Source organism: Condylura cristata, unplaced genomic scaffold, assembly GCF_000260355.1.
Source record: "Condylura cristata isolate star-nosed mole 26May11 unplaced genomic scaffold, ConCri1.0 scaffold00019, whole genome shotgun sequence".
Classification (NCBI taxonomy): Eukaryota; Metazoa; Chordata; class Mammalia; order Eulipotyphla; family Talpidae; genus Condylura; species Condylura cristata.
The window spans coordinates 7,261,420-7,279,916 of NW_004567120.1; the positions used below are offsets into that span (position 1 = coordinate 7,261,420).

At 39.4% G+C, this 18,497-nt stretch overlaps 1 protein-coding gene across 1 annotated transcript in view; it reads right to left on the bottom strand.

The window, feature by feature from the left end:
- Positions 1-239: 239 nt before the first annotated feature.
- LOC101618842 overlaps positions 240-18,497 on the bottom strand; it is a 134,727-nt gene continuing 116,469 nt past the window's right edge. Inside the window, 10 exon segments of the mRNA XM_012727055.1 lie at positions 240-356; positions 449-544; positions 5,924-6,142; positions 6,144-6,205; positions 6,208-6,259; positions 6,548-6,573; positions 6,576-6,731; positions 6,780-6,834; positions 7,119-7,306; positions 7,309-7,544. Of these exon segments, the coding sequence (XP_012582509.1) occupies positions 240-356; positions 449-544; positions 5,924-6,142; positions 6,144-6,205; positions 6,208-6,259; positions 6,548-6,573; positions 6,576-6,731; positions 6,780-6,834; positions 7,119-7,306; positions 7,309-7,544 (1,207 nt within the window).

Sequence of the window (18,497 nt, forward strand, 5' to 3'; positions counted from 1 at the left end):
ACACACAAAAATGGTGAAGTAAACTTCCCCTCCCCCTAATAGTTGTGAAGGAGAGGAAAAGGAAATCCTCTTATAGGAGATTTTGAATTCAACAACTGGAGAGTCCCTTTTCAGCAGTCAGTGGCCTTCTCTGGGAGATTACAGAGGCTCCAGAGACTTTGTGTATCTCACCCCACCCCAAAAAGAGTACTAAGATTCTCTGTCTCCTATCAGACAAACACCATATTTGACCAGAATATTCACACTATGGTAGAAAGTTCTTGCTTCACCAATTCCCAGTGGACGGATAAATGAATACGAGCAATCTGTTGTAAAACACTAATGGTCATGCACTCCTTTTTGTCACCAGAAACCCCCTGAATTGGAGACATTCCATCACTCTATACTGGTAAGGTCCTAAAAGGAAGGTTAATTTGCTTGCTTCTGCTTTGGCTTCCCATGGACCTACCTGGGCAGACATACAATCCATGCTATGTATGCTATTAATGTCAGATGAGTAAATGATGATTTTAGGGAAACCTAGCGAAGAGGTCCGTCTTCTCCACTAGGAAGATCCAGAAACCCCAGAAATAAAAGAGGCTGTTACAATGGTAAACCCAAATTGGTACCCCAATGATGGTGCAGTTGGAAGGCTACAACACTAACAGAGGTGATTCTTAGTAAGGTTAATGTAGGAATGCTTAAGGAAAAGAATTTTAGTAAGATACTCTGGCCTCAGGAAAAACCCATTGGGAATTCATGGAAGTTTTTTGAAAGAATTATTGTATTTACACATAACTGAATCCAAATCTTCTGGAATATACTTAGATCATTTACATGATATTTTTTGGGCAGAACACTCCAGATGTAAGGAGTTATTCAAGTTAGAAGGTATTTTAGAGGAGAGCTCTTTCTAGCTGATACGCATAGCTTTTAGTTTACAGTGCCAGAGAAGAAAGGAAAGTTAACCCTGTACCTGTATTTGCAGAAAGAAGGCAGGACAAGGTTTAGGAAGAAGAAATAATGAATGTGGAGAGGAAGTAGAAGTGAACACTTAAGGAAAAATCAATAGTCTTATTGCAAATAAGTGGGACATTGGAAGGACAGATTGGAAGCAAAATAGGGGAGAAGGAATGAGAAACAGAAAGAAAGGAATGGAAGGAGATGACAGAAGAAAGTGACGATTCAGCCAAGGATTGCAGAAGGGAATGTATGCAGAGTAGATGGTTTCTGGCTTTGTATCTGAATAATAATTATCTCCCTGTGTCTCTCTATGTCTTGCTGTCTCTCCTCCCTCTACAAATAATCCTTTTTAAAATTCTCTGCATATTTTGTGTGGTGTCTTGTCCCAGGTTCTTAAGCATATTTGTTTTTGTATAATTTCAGTAGGAATTTTTTAAAGATTTATTTATGCATACATAACTGTGGTGCAGGCCAGAGATGCAGGGGCGGTGAGAGGATTCACCAGAAACAGAGTGGGGAGCAAAACAGGCAGATCAACGAAGTACACAGCTGAGGGGAGCATCCAACAGGTCAGAAAAGGTCTGCTGCACCATGTGGTTCGCCTCCAGGACTGGGGATCAAACTCACACTGAAGCGGCTGCGGCTAGCTTGCAGTGCTGCATCCTTACCCGTTGGTCACCAGGGAGGGCCCTTGGTAGGATATTTTATTTGTCTCTTCTTAATGAATTAGAAACATAATTCACTATCATAGCTTCAATTAAAATGTCTTTTGAGAGTTAAAATTTATCGGAGCCAAGAAAAGAGCCTACTACATTGCCAGTACGGTTCTAGAGACTTCTAAGGAAGGTAGACAAGTAGAGAAACTTAACTCCATTGGCAGACCTGGAGACCCAGACAGAAGACCCTGGGAAACCTCAATCAGAGTAAATCTAGCCAAAGGTACAGATGTTGCCAGTGCATTCTGGTAAGAAATGTTAAGACCTTCCTCCTGTGACCTAGAAATGTCAAATGTTGAGAGTTCAATCTAAGATTCCTCATTGAAAGTTCCAACAAAACCAATAAAAATTCTACTTGGTTATTCTTCCTGTGAGTTTATGCAAATTAGAGCTAATGCATTGAAATTATATTTAATTTCAAAAAAATTTGCTGTATTATTTAACAAAATTGAGATGAAGTGGAGAAAAATTTCTGTGCTTTTTTCCTGGTTTTCATCAGAGTTTTTATTTTTAAGATTTATTTATTTATGCATACAGAGCTGGGGTACAGGTCAGAGGTTCAGAAAGGTAAGGGAATCCACCAAAGACACAGTGGAAAGCAGAACAGGCAGGCTGACAAAGTACACTGCTGAGGGGAGCAGTGGGCGAGGTAGGGAAGGTCTGCCTCCCCATGTGTGCCTGGTGTGGTGGAGCATTGAACTCAGGCCTGAGGCGGCTGCGGCTAGCTTCATAGTCCTGTGCGTCAACCCACTGTGCCACCAGGGAGAGCCTCATCTTGAGTTTTTTACAAATTTGTTTCTTATTTATTCAACTAGTGTCTCTAGCCTTTTTGATTGTTTGCTTGTTTGTTTTGCTTGAACTGATTCACTGTTTTCTAGAAATGGAGGACTTTGCTATACTGTGTATGTACAATAGGCTAGTATCTGATTGTTACTTCCTTTGAATACATTGTAAACCTAGAGACTTTTCTGAGACCACACTCCAGTACCCACTCATTTGTTTTTCGTCATCATAGAAATAGTCACAAAAATTGAAAGGTGTGGGAGAATTGTTCAAGTGACACTGAGGAGCAAACAGAACCAGTGAATAAAATCCTGAATCAACCTCCACTCTCTGACATTTTTTGATCTTACCTCTATCTGCACACTAATGAGATCTCAGATGCCGAGGTATACAGCTCCCAGCATACAATGAACCTGGTTTTCTGAGTAGGGAAAGCTTAAAAACTGAACATGTATGTGCTCACTCTCTTGATTCACACACCAGTCTCCACTCAGATGGCACTGCTGGCAGGGAAGATGGTTTCTGGCCTTGTGTATGATTAATAATTATGTCTGTCTGTCTTTCTCTTTCCTCTCTCTGCAAATAATCCTTTTCAAAATTCTCTCTGCATGTCTTCTTTTTTGCCTTGTCCCAATTTCTTAAGCATGTGAGTGAGAACTTACAAACTAAGTCATTCCCGTTTTCCTCAAGGTTGACTATAACATTTCCAATTCTTTTTCTTCTTTCAATAATGCCTTACAGGTTTCATATACAGGCAACCTAAAGAATGTAGGGGAAAATTTACCTACCATGTATTTGACAAGGGTTGAATCTCCAAAATTTACAAAGGACATACATAATCCAACAACAAAGAAATAAATGACCCAATTAAAAAATGGTTAAAGGACCTCAATAGAGGTCCTGATAATTCTCTTAAGACAGCATTCAGATGGCCGATAGACATAGCACACGTTTTCAATGTCACTTATTATAAAAGAAGTGCAAATTAAAGCCACATTGATATACCACCTCACCTTATGAGAATGGCCCATAGAAAAAAGAACACAATAAACACATGTTGGTGAGGTTGCATTGAAAAGAAACCACAATAGGTGGGGATGCAAGCAGGAAAAGCCCCTATGGGAAATAGCATGCAGGTGTTTCAAGAAAATAAAAATGGTTATGTCATTTGATCTTGCAATACCACCATTAGGTGTCTATCCAAATAATATGAAAAAAAAAATAACAAAAAACATCTACAGCTATGTACATAACAACACTGCTCACAAATGCCAGATCATGGAATCAATCCTAATTCCCTTCAACAGAGGAATGGATAGAGAAAATTATGTATGTATTCGATGGCATATTATACAGCTGTGAAAAAAATGAAGTGGTGGCATTTGGCATAAAATGTATGGAGCTTGAGATGATTATGTTGATCAAAATCAGCCAAAAAATGAAAGACAGATTTCAGATGGTTTCAATCATCTGCAGAACATAGACACCCAACAAACAATTTCATGGCAACAATAGGAAAAAATAAAAATTTGAACTATGCAAAAATAAGATAACAGTTGTAAAAGGGAATAGGTGAATAGTAGAGAGGGTGGGCATTGAGGCAGATAGGGTATGGTCAAGTACGGCTTGGTGGAGGCCCTGAAAACAATGATTTATTCGTTTATATATTAAAAATTTGAATACTATATACCAAACAAAAAGAAAAAAAAAGTGGAGAAAGACTCCTCAGCTCACCTGCTGTCACTGGGTATGTTAATTAAAGGGAAATATTTTTGCATAGAGTTTTAACTTCTAATGTAGAAATACCAGTTGGACAACTGTTGGGGAAATCAAATAATAAGCAAAAGACAAACAAACAAAGAATTTGAAGACTTTGCATACTCCTTGCTGTTACATTCTGAGGATATAGGTAGCACCTCTCTAAACACTTCTGCAGTGACCAGATTATTTTTATGTTCACCAATACTCATGTAATTCTGCTATAAGCAATATTAATTTGGAATTACAATTAAGATTTATATCAAAGTGAGAGTTCTTTGAGTATAATCCTCCAGTATCATAGCATATTTTGCTATATCATTTCACAAAAATTATATGTGTGTGTGTATGTATGAATACATATGTAAAAATATAGGAAACAGAAATAGACACTAAGAAAATATTAAAATCACTCAAAAACAACTGCTACAAAAATGGCTGCTGGTTTCATATTGGAGAATATCTTTCTAGGCATTTTCTTTTGCTTTTGCTATTTTGGGCATCATGCCAACAAATGTGCTCAATATTTCTGTAATTACAAACACATTTAATAAGGAATACATGGACTTTAACATTACAGTTAGTTATCTGATAAGCTTATATATAAGCGATTTCTCTACTCATCTAACCTAATGTATTACCACCAAAAACTTTTCTTTCATAGCTTTTAATTCTACACAGATGATTCTGTCCCTTATTTTTTCATTCTGTCCCTTAGAATGGAGGGGGAAATTCTCACCAAGAAAAAGTTTAGCTAGGATGCAACATCAGACCTAAGAGAAACTGTTACTGAAATGTTATCTTAGTACTGCAGCAGTATTGACCAAACGAAGACACTGGTTTCTCATTAAATGTTATTTAAAGGGGTCTCAAAATTCTGTGACAGGTTTTGGTCAAATTTTCTCCATTAAAAATTATTAATTTGGCCCTCCCTGGTGGCGCAGCGGGTTAAAGCACAGCACTGAGAAGCTAAAGCCACTTCCGCATGAGTTCGATTCCCGCCTGCCCCGGAGGAGACCACATGGCACTGCAGACCTCTCCTGACCCGCCTGCTGCTCCCCTCAGCAGTGTACTTTGTAGATCTGCCTGTTCTGCTCCCCACTCTCTCTGGTGAATCCTCTCACCCTCCGCATCTCTGGCCTGTACCCCAGCTCTATATGAATAAATAAATAAATCTTTAAAAAAAATTATTAATTTTAGGGCCCTCCCTGGTGGTGCAGCGGGTTAAAGCACAGCACTAAGAATCTAAAGCCGCTTCCTCATGAGTTCGATTCCCGCCTGCCCCGGAGGTGACCACATGGCGTGGAGACCTCTCCTGGCTCGCCCGCTGCTCCCCTCAGCAGTGTATTTCGTTGATCTGCCTGTTCTGCTCCCCTCTGTCTCTGGTGAATCCTCTCACCCTCCACATCTCTAGCCTGTATCCCAGTTCTGTATGCACAAATAAAATGAAATCTTTAAAAAAAATTATTAATTTTAAAAACTAAAATTACTGCCAAACAAAATAAGCCTAAGGCGCCATAAAACAGTCTCCTTTCCTTCTGAAGATTCGATGATGCATTGCTGTCATGAATCAGTCTTTTACTATTAAACTTAAATGACCAATTGAGGTAAACAGTGCTGAAACTTCTTACACCACTGATTAAGTGGGGTGACATGTATTGGGGATAATATTCACTTTGCCTTCTGCACTTTCTAGGCAGACTTGGTGACTGTCAGCTCCATACCTTCATGCCCACTGCTTTGATGACACCCACAGCAACTGTCTGTCTCATGTCACGAACAGCAAAATAGCCCAGAAGAGGACAGTCAGAGATGCTCTCAACACACACAGGCTTGCCAGGAACCATACGAACTATGGCAGCAAAACCAGATTTCAAGAATTTGGGGCCATCTTCCAGCTTTTTCCCAGAATGACGATCAATCTCCTTTAGCTCAGCAAACTTGGCAAGCTATATGAACAGTTTGACAATCCAGCACAGATGCATATCCAGTGCTGGTTTGGCTGGATGGTTAAGCATAACCACCCGAGCTGTCAAGCCAGAAGCTTCTATTGGGGTCATTTAAAAAAAAAAAAAGATTAATTTATTCATGCATACAAGAACTGGGGTGTAGGCCAGAGGTGCAGGGCGGTGAGTGGATTCACCAGAAACAGTGGGGAATCGTGGATCTACCGAAATAGACTGCTGAGGGGAGCAGCAGACAAGACAGGAGAGGTCTGCCATGCCATGTAGGTCAGCTCCCTGGCTGGGGATCAAACTCATGCTGCAGCAGTTGGAGATAGCTTGATAGCTGCATAGTTTGATAGTGCTGAAACAACCCCTGAGCCATGAGGGAGGCCCTTGTGGGTAATTTTTGCTGTCACCAGCCACATTCTGCCTTTGACAGAAACATTCTTGACATTGAAGCCCACATCGTTCCCAGGAAGAGCTTCACTCAGAGCTTCATGGTGCATTTCAAGAAATTTTACTTCACTTATAACATTGACTGGCACACAGGTGACCACTGTAGCAGGTTTTAAAACACCAGTCTCAACTTGGAGCCTAAATGCTACTGTGTAGGCGCTGCAGTCAATTTTCTAACTGAAGGTATTGTCTTCTTTAATAAATTCCTTGTGTCTCTTCTGGATGTAGGGTGGCTCAGTGGAATTCATTTTATTTTTAATTTTTTAAAAATGTAATTACCTATGCATACAGAACTGGGGTACAGACCAGAGAGGCACAGGGGGTGGTGAGAGGATTCACCAGAGACAGAGCAGAGAGCAGAACAGGCAGATCAACTAAGTACACTGCTGAGGGGAGCAGCAAGCAGGTCACAAGAGGTCTGCCATGCCATGTGGGTCACCTCCAGGGACGGGGATTGCACTCACACTGAAGCAGCTGTGGCTGGCTTGCAGTGCTGCATCCTAACCCATTGCACCACCTGGGAGGGCCCGGAATCCATTTTATTAACAACAACAATTACCTATTGTATAAGGCAGAAGGAAATTCTCGTAAGTTTACCTATGACTCCGATTTCAAATTCACCAACACCAGCAGCCACAATCAGGACAGGACAGTTTTTGATAAAGTCTCTGTGTCCTGGGACATCTATGATAGTCACATAATTCATGTGCTCTTGAATTTCCACAGAGAGATATAGATGGTGATCTCACACTCTTGTTCAGTTTTTAGTTTATCCAAGACTCGAGCATACTTGAAGTAGCAGTTGCCCATGTCAGCAGCCTTCTCCTCAAAATGTTCAATGGCTCTTTTGTCAATGCCACAATATTTGTAGTTCAGATGACCAGTAGTGTTAAACTTGCTGGACTCAGCATGTCCAATGAGAACAATGTTGACGAGTCTTTTCCTTTCCCAATTTAATTTATTTTAGCTACTGCTTTCATGACACATGTGTTCTAGAGAAAAATCCATTGTAAAAAATTCCAGCTATTTTCTTATAGAATCAGTTTTATTTTTTCTTTTTCAAAACTGCCATCATTCTGTTTATCCTGCTCTAAAAGATATATTGTATATTACTTACCCAAAAAAAATGAAGTCATGGCCCTCCCTGGTGGCACAGCGGGTTAAAGCACAGCACAGAGAAGCTAAAGCCACTTCCGCATGAGTTCGATCCCCGCCTGCCCCGGAGGTGACCACAAGGCTCAGCAGACCTCTCCTGACCCGCCCGCTGCTCCCCTCAGCAGTGTACTTCATCGATCTGCCTGTTCTGCTCCCCACTCTGTCTCTGGTGAATTCTCTCACCCTCCGCATCTCTGGCCTGTACCCCAGTTCTGTACGAATAAATAAATCTTTTAAAAAATGAAGTCATATGTGCATTATTAGAAATTAAGATAGTATAGCAAGACATAAAACGAAAATTAAGAATTTCGACATATCTATAGGTCTAGTAATATATTTTTTAAAAATTACTGTAGGGGCCTCGCTGGTGGCAAATGGATTAAATCCCAGCACTATCACCAGTTGAGCCTGAGTTCAATCCCCAGCCAGGGAAATGACCCACATGGCACAGCAGACCTTTCCTGTCTTGTCTGCTGCTCCCATCAGCAGATCTGCCTGTTCTACTCCCCACTCTGTCCCTGGTGAATCCTCTCACCCACCCCCCTCTACCTCTGGCCTGTACCCCACCCAGTTCTTCTATGTAGAAATAAACTTTTTAAAAAATTACATAGATACCGGGCCCTCCCTGGTGGTGCAGTGGGGTTAAAGCACCGCACTAAGGAGCTAAAGCCACTTCAACATGAGTTCGACCCCCCCCACCCAGGAGGTGATCCACATGGCGTGGCAGACCTCTCCTGACCCGCCTGCAGCTCCCCTCAGCAGTGTACTTTGTTGATCTGCCTGTTTGCTACCCACTCTGTCTCTGATGAATCCTCCCACCCATCCCTGCACCTCTGGCCTGTACCCCAGTTCTGTATGCATAATTAAATAAATCTTTATATTAAAAAATTACATACATACCCCAGGATATACACCTGCATATATATATATATATATATATATATATATATATATATATATATTACTCATGAGAATGGGGTAATAGTAATCCTATTAATGTGTACATTTCTTTTAAAAATAACCATAATATTAGTTATCAATATATTGGCGATATTTTCTATCAGCATGTGCATATTTCTCTTAGTCTCTCTTCCTCTTCTTAAAGCATCAATAACCACTGTCTTGAATCATGAGACTTAAAAACTCATGGAAGAGTAATGTAAATTCTAAGTGACCAAAAAGTAATCGCCAAGTAGAAAAAATTATCATTAACTAGGAATGGACTATAACTCTACATGAGAAAAAAACAAACATGATTTGAGTGGGAAAGAACCGGGTTCTAGATTGTGACAATAGGAAAATAGTCTTGCCTCTCATTTAGTTCTTTCCTATTATTATTGCATTGTCAAGCTTATACAACAGCCCTTTGCCAATAGAAAAAAAATGGTTATATAATTATATATCACTCAACACCCTATTATTATAGTCTTGCAAATGAGCTTTCAATATAAACTATTTCTGACCACTAAGTGCCACACTTAGATGACTTTCTTTCCTACAGTAAATTGTCTTATCTTTCTTATTCCAACACTCACTGCTGGTATTAAAGAAACCCTCCATTATCTATTAATTAATCTACCTATTAATCCATTATCTCCATCTCTGAATTCTATTATCTATTAATTTTTATATTTCTTTAATCATTACCTATGCTCAAAATCACCTATATGCATTACTGTAACCTCTGTAATACCCTAAACTAACAAAGAGAAAGTAATGATGGTTTATGACATAAAATATTTGAAATATTGATGAATAACAAACAAAGAGTAGTTACCCTGGTAAGCTCTGTGGTGTTGCACCAGCTTTTTATATCAGATACAGAAAAAGATCTTTGCCTTATATAATATTCTTGCCAGAAAATCATGCAGTTTGGGGGAAATATACCCTCATGAGACTCTTAAGTTTGAATTTTTAATAATAAGTAGGTCATCTTGAGGTTAGCTAATGTAGAAAAAAAGTTGCTTTTGAAGAAAAACAATTGGAATGAAATGAGAGTCAGATTATTATAAATTACATTTGGTTCATTGCTTTAATGGTTAAGAGACATTTGGATCAATAGGATTTATGCTATAACTTTTCTTCCTTATTTAATTGGAAATATCCATAATTCATGGATGTAAACATCACTAAGAATCCAAAAGACAAAATGATATATTCATAACTATCAAACACAATTGGGACCAATTACATTGTGTTGGTGACCTAGTTAAAATGGTGTCTGTGTATAAATGGGACCACAACTTGATAAAGCAAAAGGATCTCAAGAACCTTTTCAGTTTTAGTTAACTTGTAGTTAAAATGAAGTGCATTACATGACAGTTTGGGTAGATGGCTATTTTTGTATTTCTACCACTGGCATTGAAAAACTGACTTTCAAATACTCTCCTAGGGAGGGAGAAGCTCGGGGGACTGTAGTGATGGTGAACGCAGCAAACTGGGGGAGGAAATTCCATGGGATCTGCACCTGGGGGAGATATAATCACTTTTAAAATGAACATCAATGTGTGTGTGTGTGTGCTTATAATATAAATAATATATGTATATACATGTATTTATGTACATGCACATACATACATAATGTATATATGTGTATATACAGGTGTACAAACACATACAGATATACATATACATATGTATATAATATATGTACACATACACATATACATGTGTATATAACATATGTATGTATATAACATATGCATGTGTATATAACATATTATGTGTATATACATGTAATGTGTGTACATAAGCATGTGTATATATGCATATATTTACGTGTGTGTACGTATGTATATATGTACACAGGCATATATAAATCCGATAAATTAAAAAAAATGCTCTCTCACTTGCTGCAAGGGAGGAGGAGGGAGAGGGGTCTAAAGTGGAGAGGGACAAGCACAAGAGGCTATGGTGCCAGTTCTGGTGTTGTGCTGGTGGAAGAAGTACAGGCACACAGATGAGAGGAGAACCCGATTACTGTACACAAATGAATAAGGATTTAAGGAAATAAATTAGTACATGTAGAGGGAAAAAATGAAACAAAAAAATAAAGTTTCAAATATTCAAATCAGAATATCATGGTCCTGACCCTTTTACCAGCAAACTTTACCTAATCGTTTGCTTCCTGTTTCTTCAAAAATTCATGAGAGTGTTTCACTAAGTGGCAGTAGGTAAGAGTACATTAAACATATATTAGTCTCTGAAGTTAATGAATGCCTCTACCAAATTAAAATGTACTCAGATACATGAAAAATGCTTCCAATGGTGAAAATTTAGGGCCATGTAATATCTGGTGAAGATGTTTTCAAAGTCCTCATTGCCTCCTCAATCATCCTACCTGCCCCTCCTTGTTGTGAAATTGACTATGTCAACTGCTTGGAATCCTTCATTCCTAACACTGTCAGTTAGGTTTTGAATCCAACTTAATCCTAACTGAGTGTGGTCTGCTTTACACAAGGGAATCAGTTTCAATTTGTTGTTACTAATGCAAAACAATTATTAGATATGTCTATATACGTCTAAGGAGGATATTAAAGATATAACTGGATTTGAATATCAATAGCCAACTGAGACCATGTTTTTTCAAGAAATTCTTGAACATTGTGCAAACTAATATTCTGGTTCTTCTTTTGACAAAATGTAAATCTTTTGTAAAAATCACAACTTACATTTCCATGCACTGGACAGCATAAGGTACTTTTATAAACATTATTTAATTTGAAGTTCACAATAAGTCTGCAAGTTAAACAAGATAGAAATTCTCATTCCAATGTAACAGATTAAATACTAAAGTGATTTGTTCAAACTCACCAGCTATTTAGTTGCAGAGACAATGTCTTCTGTCCACCCAGTATAATTTGACTGGTAAATACCAGGTAAGGCATTGAAATCTGGCAGGTAAGTCATTTCTCAGGGGAAGGCGATGCTTGCTTTCATTTATTCTTCCTTCCCTACACTCAAAGGAAGAGGGTTCTAAAAAAAAAATTATGAAAGAGTTTTTACCATCATAGCTATTGTTCATTAAGTTTAAAAAACTAAACTAGTGATCTGGATCATATTTTTTTATTCTATTTCTCTTTGATACTATATATTCTGGAATTTGGGAGCATACGTATTATTGGCTTACCTTTGTCCTTTACCCTAATGCAGATTCTGCATTAATCTGAGGCCTCCACAGAATAACCTGGAAATGAAGGCATTTAGAGAATTACTATATGAAGTATTCTTTTACCCCACTAATATTTTGTAAGAATTTTAGAAATTAAAGTAAGATGATGGGACTGACAAAGGTGGAGATTGGGACAGGATGTGGTGATTATTATTTTTTAAATAAATGTAATAGTTTATTTTTACATCATTTTGTACATTTTTTTTTTCATTTCAGTTTTAATCCCTGTGGGTTTCCTATCACCGAGTGATATGGTGATTATTTTAATGGGAGTGTTAGGGATGGCTTTTTTGAAGAGGTAATATTGGACTTGAATTCTGAACGATGAAAAGTGGGTTGAAAATTCCTGGTAAATGGAGCAGAAAGTACAAAGAATATGTGACAAGATCAGTTTAATGTGTTCTTGAAACAGAAAAGCACTGTGAGTGAGACATAGTGGACAAGGAGAAAGTGGTTAGTGATGTTGTTATTTATGTGGGGTGCGGGGCCCTTGGGTTCACCCTGGGAAAGGTTTCCCCAGAGCTCTCCTTTCAGAGGCAAGTGGCGAGTTCCCAGGCATGTTTCTCCATGAGACAGAGACTCAGTTATATTTAAAGAGCAGGTTTATTAGGAGCAGGGACAGACAGAGGACACTTGCATAGATGCAAGTGTGCAGCAAGAGCGCTCCCAAAGAGGCAGGTTTGCAGAAAGAGAGACCTGCATGGTTGCAGGCAGGCGGCCTTAGGAGACAGCGGCCTCCACTGAGGGGGGGCGGTGTCAGTGCAGAGAGGTCCTGAGAGATACAGGAGGTACTGCACTGCAGAGGGAGAGAGTGAGTGGCAAGAAGCACCTGCATAGTCACAGGTGGGCAGGACTGCTGCCGAGCCAGTGCAGAGACTGCCCTGGTAGAGTCCTTTTCTCTTTGGGAGGGGCTCACTCCTTTGTGTGGTGGCCTGTTTGCTGCTTGCTGCTGATCTCAGATAACTATGTGGAATCTCACAATGGGCCCAAGCACTGTATATTTACTCTCAGGTCTGTGCTTCCGATACTCCCTACAGCCGTCTGATATAGGAGTCTCTATGACTGGGTTGATAGTCATGTATTAACATGACCTTCTGCCCCCATCTCCTTGCATGAGTCAGGTTTTAACTTTGTGATGTCTTCTTCGGGTTATCTATTCTTTTCCTCCAACACTTAGGTATAAAATTGGGAAGTAAGTAATGCAGAGATTACATAAGAATGTGTTAAGATCTTACTTTGAATGAATAAGAATTTTTTTTTAATGTAATGAGAACTGATATAAAGGGAGGCATAATCTTGGAGGAAAATGTTGTATAGAAATTATTTATCAAGGCCCTCCCTGCTGGCACAATGGGTTAGAACGCAGCACTGCAAGCGAGCTGCAGCCGCTTCAGTGAGAGTTCGATCCTGCCCCTGGAGGTGACCCATATGGCATGGCAGAACTCTCCTGACCAGCCCGCTGCTCCCCTCAGCAGCATACTTCGTCAGTTGGCCTGTTCTGCTCCCCACTCTATCTCTGGTGAATCCTCTCACCCACTATCCCTCACCTCTGGCCTGTACCCCAATTCTTGCATGCATAAATAAATAAATCTTACCCAAAAAGCTAACCCTTTAATAGCTGACTGCAGAATTGGAAAAAGGGGGGAAATGGTGAAGAGATAAAGAAGCACAATGGACTGTGGTGGTGGATTATAGGTGATTTAATGGTGGTTGCATTATGGCTGTAATAAACAAATATTGGACCCTTCCTGGTGGCACGATGGGTTAAAGGGCAGCACTATGAATCTATCTGCAGCCACTGCAGTATGAGTTCCATCCCTGGCCAGGGAGCTGACCCACATGGCGTGGCAGGCCTCTCCTGACCCGCCCACTGCTCCCCTCAGCAGTGTACTTCGTCAATCTGCCTGTTCTGCTCCACACTCTATTACTGGTGGATCCTCTCCCCCCTCCCACACCTATAGCCTGTACCCCAGTTCTTGTATGCATAAATAAATTGAAGCAGGAAGTTTCCCATTTCTGCTACTTTCCCATGCCTCCTGCGTGGGCGAGTCTGCTGCTTGGATTGTGCTGCTCGCTGGAGCAGAAAGTTCCTGCAGTGTACTGCTGGTGCACAGTAGTAGCTGAGGCCACCTGGACCCCTTCCCAAACAATAAAGAATACTTATGCTATGACAGATGGGATGGCAAGGTTCCTCACACAACTTGTATAAAACCTCACCACTCTTGTAATTCGGGGCTCTGCCTTGTGGGACTGATCCCACTGAGCCTGCCGGTGTGACAAGTAAATCTCTTTCTCTACCTCTCTGAGTGCTGTCTGATTACTCTGCGAAATTGCCATAACAAAATAAATCTTTAAAAATAAATAAATAAATATTGTGGTATTATAGCTCAACTTGTAGAAACTTAGCCTACTGAATGTTAGGAATCTACTTTCCTATTGCCACCCATATTGGTGAACCTGGAGTTGTTTTCTTACAGAAAGGGACATTCCTTTCTGCATCGTTCTAGAATGCCTATGTTCAACCTAGTAATTCTTTTATTTTTATGATTATGTTCTGAAAGGACAGTAAAGTCATACAATTGGAGGAAGGAAAGGTAAGGGGTGGAAAATTTATGGTAATAGCTACTTTATTCTTTGGTTCTAAAATTTAAAATATCAGTAAAGCAATACTGGTTTGGAGAACAGCAGATATGTATCCTTGTGAAAGAATTCTGCAGACACTTTTTTTTTAGGTGATCAGACACAACTGCCTGCATAATGTAATAGCAACTCCTGACCACATCACTCAATTTCCATTAAACCTGTAGCTCAACTTTAACTTTAAATGCTACTAGTTCAAATGTTCTTTTGACAAAAGGATAAAAGTGTCTAAATATCAGTTTTAAAGAACAAAATGTTCTTTGACTATCTTTAGATGAAAAGCTATTCTTTACCATGAAGGCAATATTTCTCTTTTCCTATTTCTTTAAAGATTTAAAAAAAAAAAAAGACTCGCTTTGTAGATCATGAAATCCACCCCATCTAGAACCTAATGCCTAATATGTCCTGAGATTCCAAGCACACAGACACACACATTTTTTTGCCCAATGTACTTTCAAACTGCTTTCTTCTTTTGATCAAGATCATTAACAATGACTGTGGGGGAAATCTCTGATTGCTAGGGGGAAGTGCAGTAATTTAGAAGAAATGTTTCCCTTTGGGTTTATCTCTATAGTTCGGTTTAATATAATTTGACATTTTTATACCTTGTATAAGTCTTTTTTAAATTATCAGAGAGTGAAAGACAGTTTATTTCTTTTAGGCTAATGCCTTACTCCTTGCTGTTCAAAAGGACGCAAGAGTTTTATTTTTATCTGTTATTCTTAGCCTCTGAGTGAAAGGCTTACCCAGGTTGGGGAAGTGATAACAGTAGGAGATTATGAAATGGCTTTAATTCACAAGCAGCTCTGGACATGTAGTTTTTCAACTCTAATAATGAGAGAGAATTATGCTTTCCTGACTTATGTGGGTAAAAAAATTATTCACTGGCTTTCCACTTTCTGTTTAAGATATATAGTTCAGTGGGATAGAAAATATTGACAGTGAGGAAGAAAAGAAGATATATGTCTTACAGAGTTCATAATCCTTACTTCTAGCAGGCTGGAGATGAAACCTGTCTGTAGACTCGTTATCTAGGAAAGGAAAAAAAATGAGGCCCTCAGTGGTGGCGCAGTGGGTTAAAGCACAGCACTAAGAAGCTAAAGCCACTTCAGTATGAGTTTGATCCTCGCCCGGGAGGTGACCCACATGGCGGGGCAGACCTCTCCTGACCCGCCCGCTGCTCCCCTCAGCAATGTACTTTGTCAATCGGTCTGTTCTGTTCCCCACTTTGTCTCTGGTGAAACTTCTCACTGCCCCTGCACCTCTGGCCTGTACCCCAGTTTTGTATGCACAAATAAATAAATCTTTTCTAAAAAAAAAAAAAAAGGAAGAAAAGTGATCTGACATTCCTGAGCAGCACTACAGACCGAGCACTGTAGTATTTAGCTTATGCTATAAGGGTTTGTACTTTCGAGAAGTAGATATTACTCCCTTCCGTTAGCTGAGGCTAATATAATTGAAATGATTTGTCTTATTGTGTGAGTCTCATAACTTGCATTTAAACAGAAGTCCGCTTATGCTGTTTTTCCACGACATTATGCTGCTTTCTCTGCAGATAGTCAAGAGCGCTGCAACAGCCTCTGCGTACATCCCCCATTCCTAATCACATGTATACATTTGCCGCTGCATCTCCCTGAGTGCGTCATGTTATATCTCTTTGAGATACACGTGGTGTATCTTTCCTAATGGGGTGGGGAGTCTGGACCACTCTTGTGCATATGTGTGCAAACCATCCCCACCACACTTAACAGCAATAATAGTCGCATTGATTGAGCCTTTGCCAGGGAGGCTTCTGTAAGAATTTTTGAAATATTTAATACTCACAACCCCAGGAATGAGACTAATTTTGTCATTAGCAGTTCAGGAATCAGAGACACGAATAAAATAAATAGCTGTTCAAGAGCTTTTAAGTAGCATAGTCGGATTTTGAAGTTGAATAAACTGTCTTTGTCCTCTGTGTTATATTCCTATTATATACATGATGGAACCAGGAAAAAAGAGAAAGAAACAAGTATAATAGAATATACCAGGGGCTTAGGTGATTTTCAAATATTGTCTCATGAGCATACTAACACTTTGGACCTTATTGGCCAACTGTGCTTTCCATTTCAGTGGTATTTTCAAAATGAGGAGAATATAGAGTTGGATCAAATATGCCAAAGAGCAATCACTAACTACTATTTGCTTAACCCCCACTCTATTTTTGATATCTCAATCAGAACTTAGATAAACATAAGGGTCCAGCCCACCCACCATCCTCACAAACTTGCTCACACTCTGCTTTTAGTTACAGGAGAATAAATCTATACCTGCAGATGTCTCCATGGGCATCCTTTTTAAAACCCATTCTAATGGGCATACTGAAAAGACAGGAGTTGTTCTGGCATCTATGAGAGAACACATGATGTATTGAATATGAAAAAGCATGGTAAGCAGCACCAAGCTGTGATGCGCACTGCGATTATATTTTCCATTAAAACTATTGAATCGAAGTGACAGATAATTGGGTTATGAGTGGTATAGAATTCCATTAGGAAGAAGAGGATAAGATTTAACCAAATAACAGTGTGTTGAAGTCCAGAAATTGTTTCATATGTAATCTAAGTATCACATGTATAGTTAGATGAGTATCATTGGGGTGCAGGTTCCATTCTTGGCTACAAGTCATATAGAATTAAGAACTCTTAGGCCCTCGCTGGCAGAGCAATGGGTTTGAACGCAGCACTGCAAGCTGACCGCAGCCACTTCAGTAAGATTTCGATCCCGGGCCATGAGGAGATCAGCATGGCAGGGCAGACCTCTCCTGTCCCGTCTGCTGCTCCCCTCAGCAGAGCACTTACTCCATCTACCTGTTCTGCTCCCCACTCTGTCTCTGGTGAATTCTACAGCCCCTGCACCTCTGGCCTGTACCTCAGTTCTGTATGCATAAATAAATAAATCTTTTTTAAAAAGACCATGCATAAAAACAAAATGAATTGAGGACTCTTACAAACCATTGGAGCAACTTCTAATTTCAGATGAAATTCGATGCTATAGAATAAATATAAAACAAAATGTTCACCTAGTTATCTAGCCATACACTGAGCACTGCTGTATAATGGTCAACTGTGAAGACTGTAGCCAGAATGTCTATGTCAGACCCTGCCCCATTTCCCTTTCTGTGCATGTTTCTTCATTTGTAAAATAGTGTGTACCTCATCAAGCTGTGGTAAAAATTAATCAATATATACAATGCATCCAGAGCACTTTGTCCAATGGGAAACATTGCAGCTATTATGTGACTTCAATTGTATTAAATTATAATCTTTCCGAGATTTGTCTAAAAAACAACATAATTAGTCTACTGACTTGTGACTTCCTTAGTATGAGAGGTCTTATATTCATTAGCTGTTCTTCTTACTCTTTACTACATAGAATGAAGATGCTCCAAAGTAATGAAATATTTCTATATCACAATATTATGGTCTTTAAAAAGAACTTATGCTGGTCATTTAATTTTTTTTATTTTTCTGTTCGTAATAACAAGTTGAATTTACCAGTTATTTGGTATCCTTCTGTCTGTATTGTTGATTATCATTTTAAACTTTGATTTCACTTTTCTGTAATTATATCTAATTATCTTAAGTCTTATGATCACATGATTTACAAATTTTTTCCTATGGCATATCTTCTCTACATTAATGAGCTGGCAAAGTCGACATTACCAGTCACAATTTTTTTTAAAGATTTATTTATTCATACAGAACTGGGGCACAGGCCAGAGATGCGGAGGGTGAGAGGATTCACCAGAGACAGAGTGGGGAGCAGAACAGGCAGATCGACAAAGTACACTGCTGAGGGGAGCAGCAGGCAGGTCAGGAGTGGTCTGCCGGGCCATGTGGGTCAGCTCCCTGGCTGGGAGTTGAATTCATGCTGAAGTGGTTTTAGCTT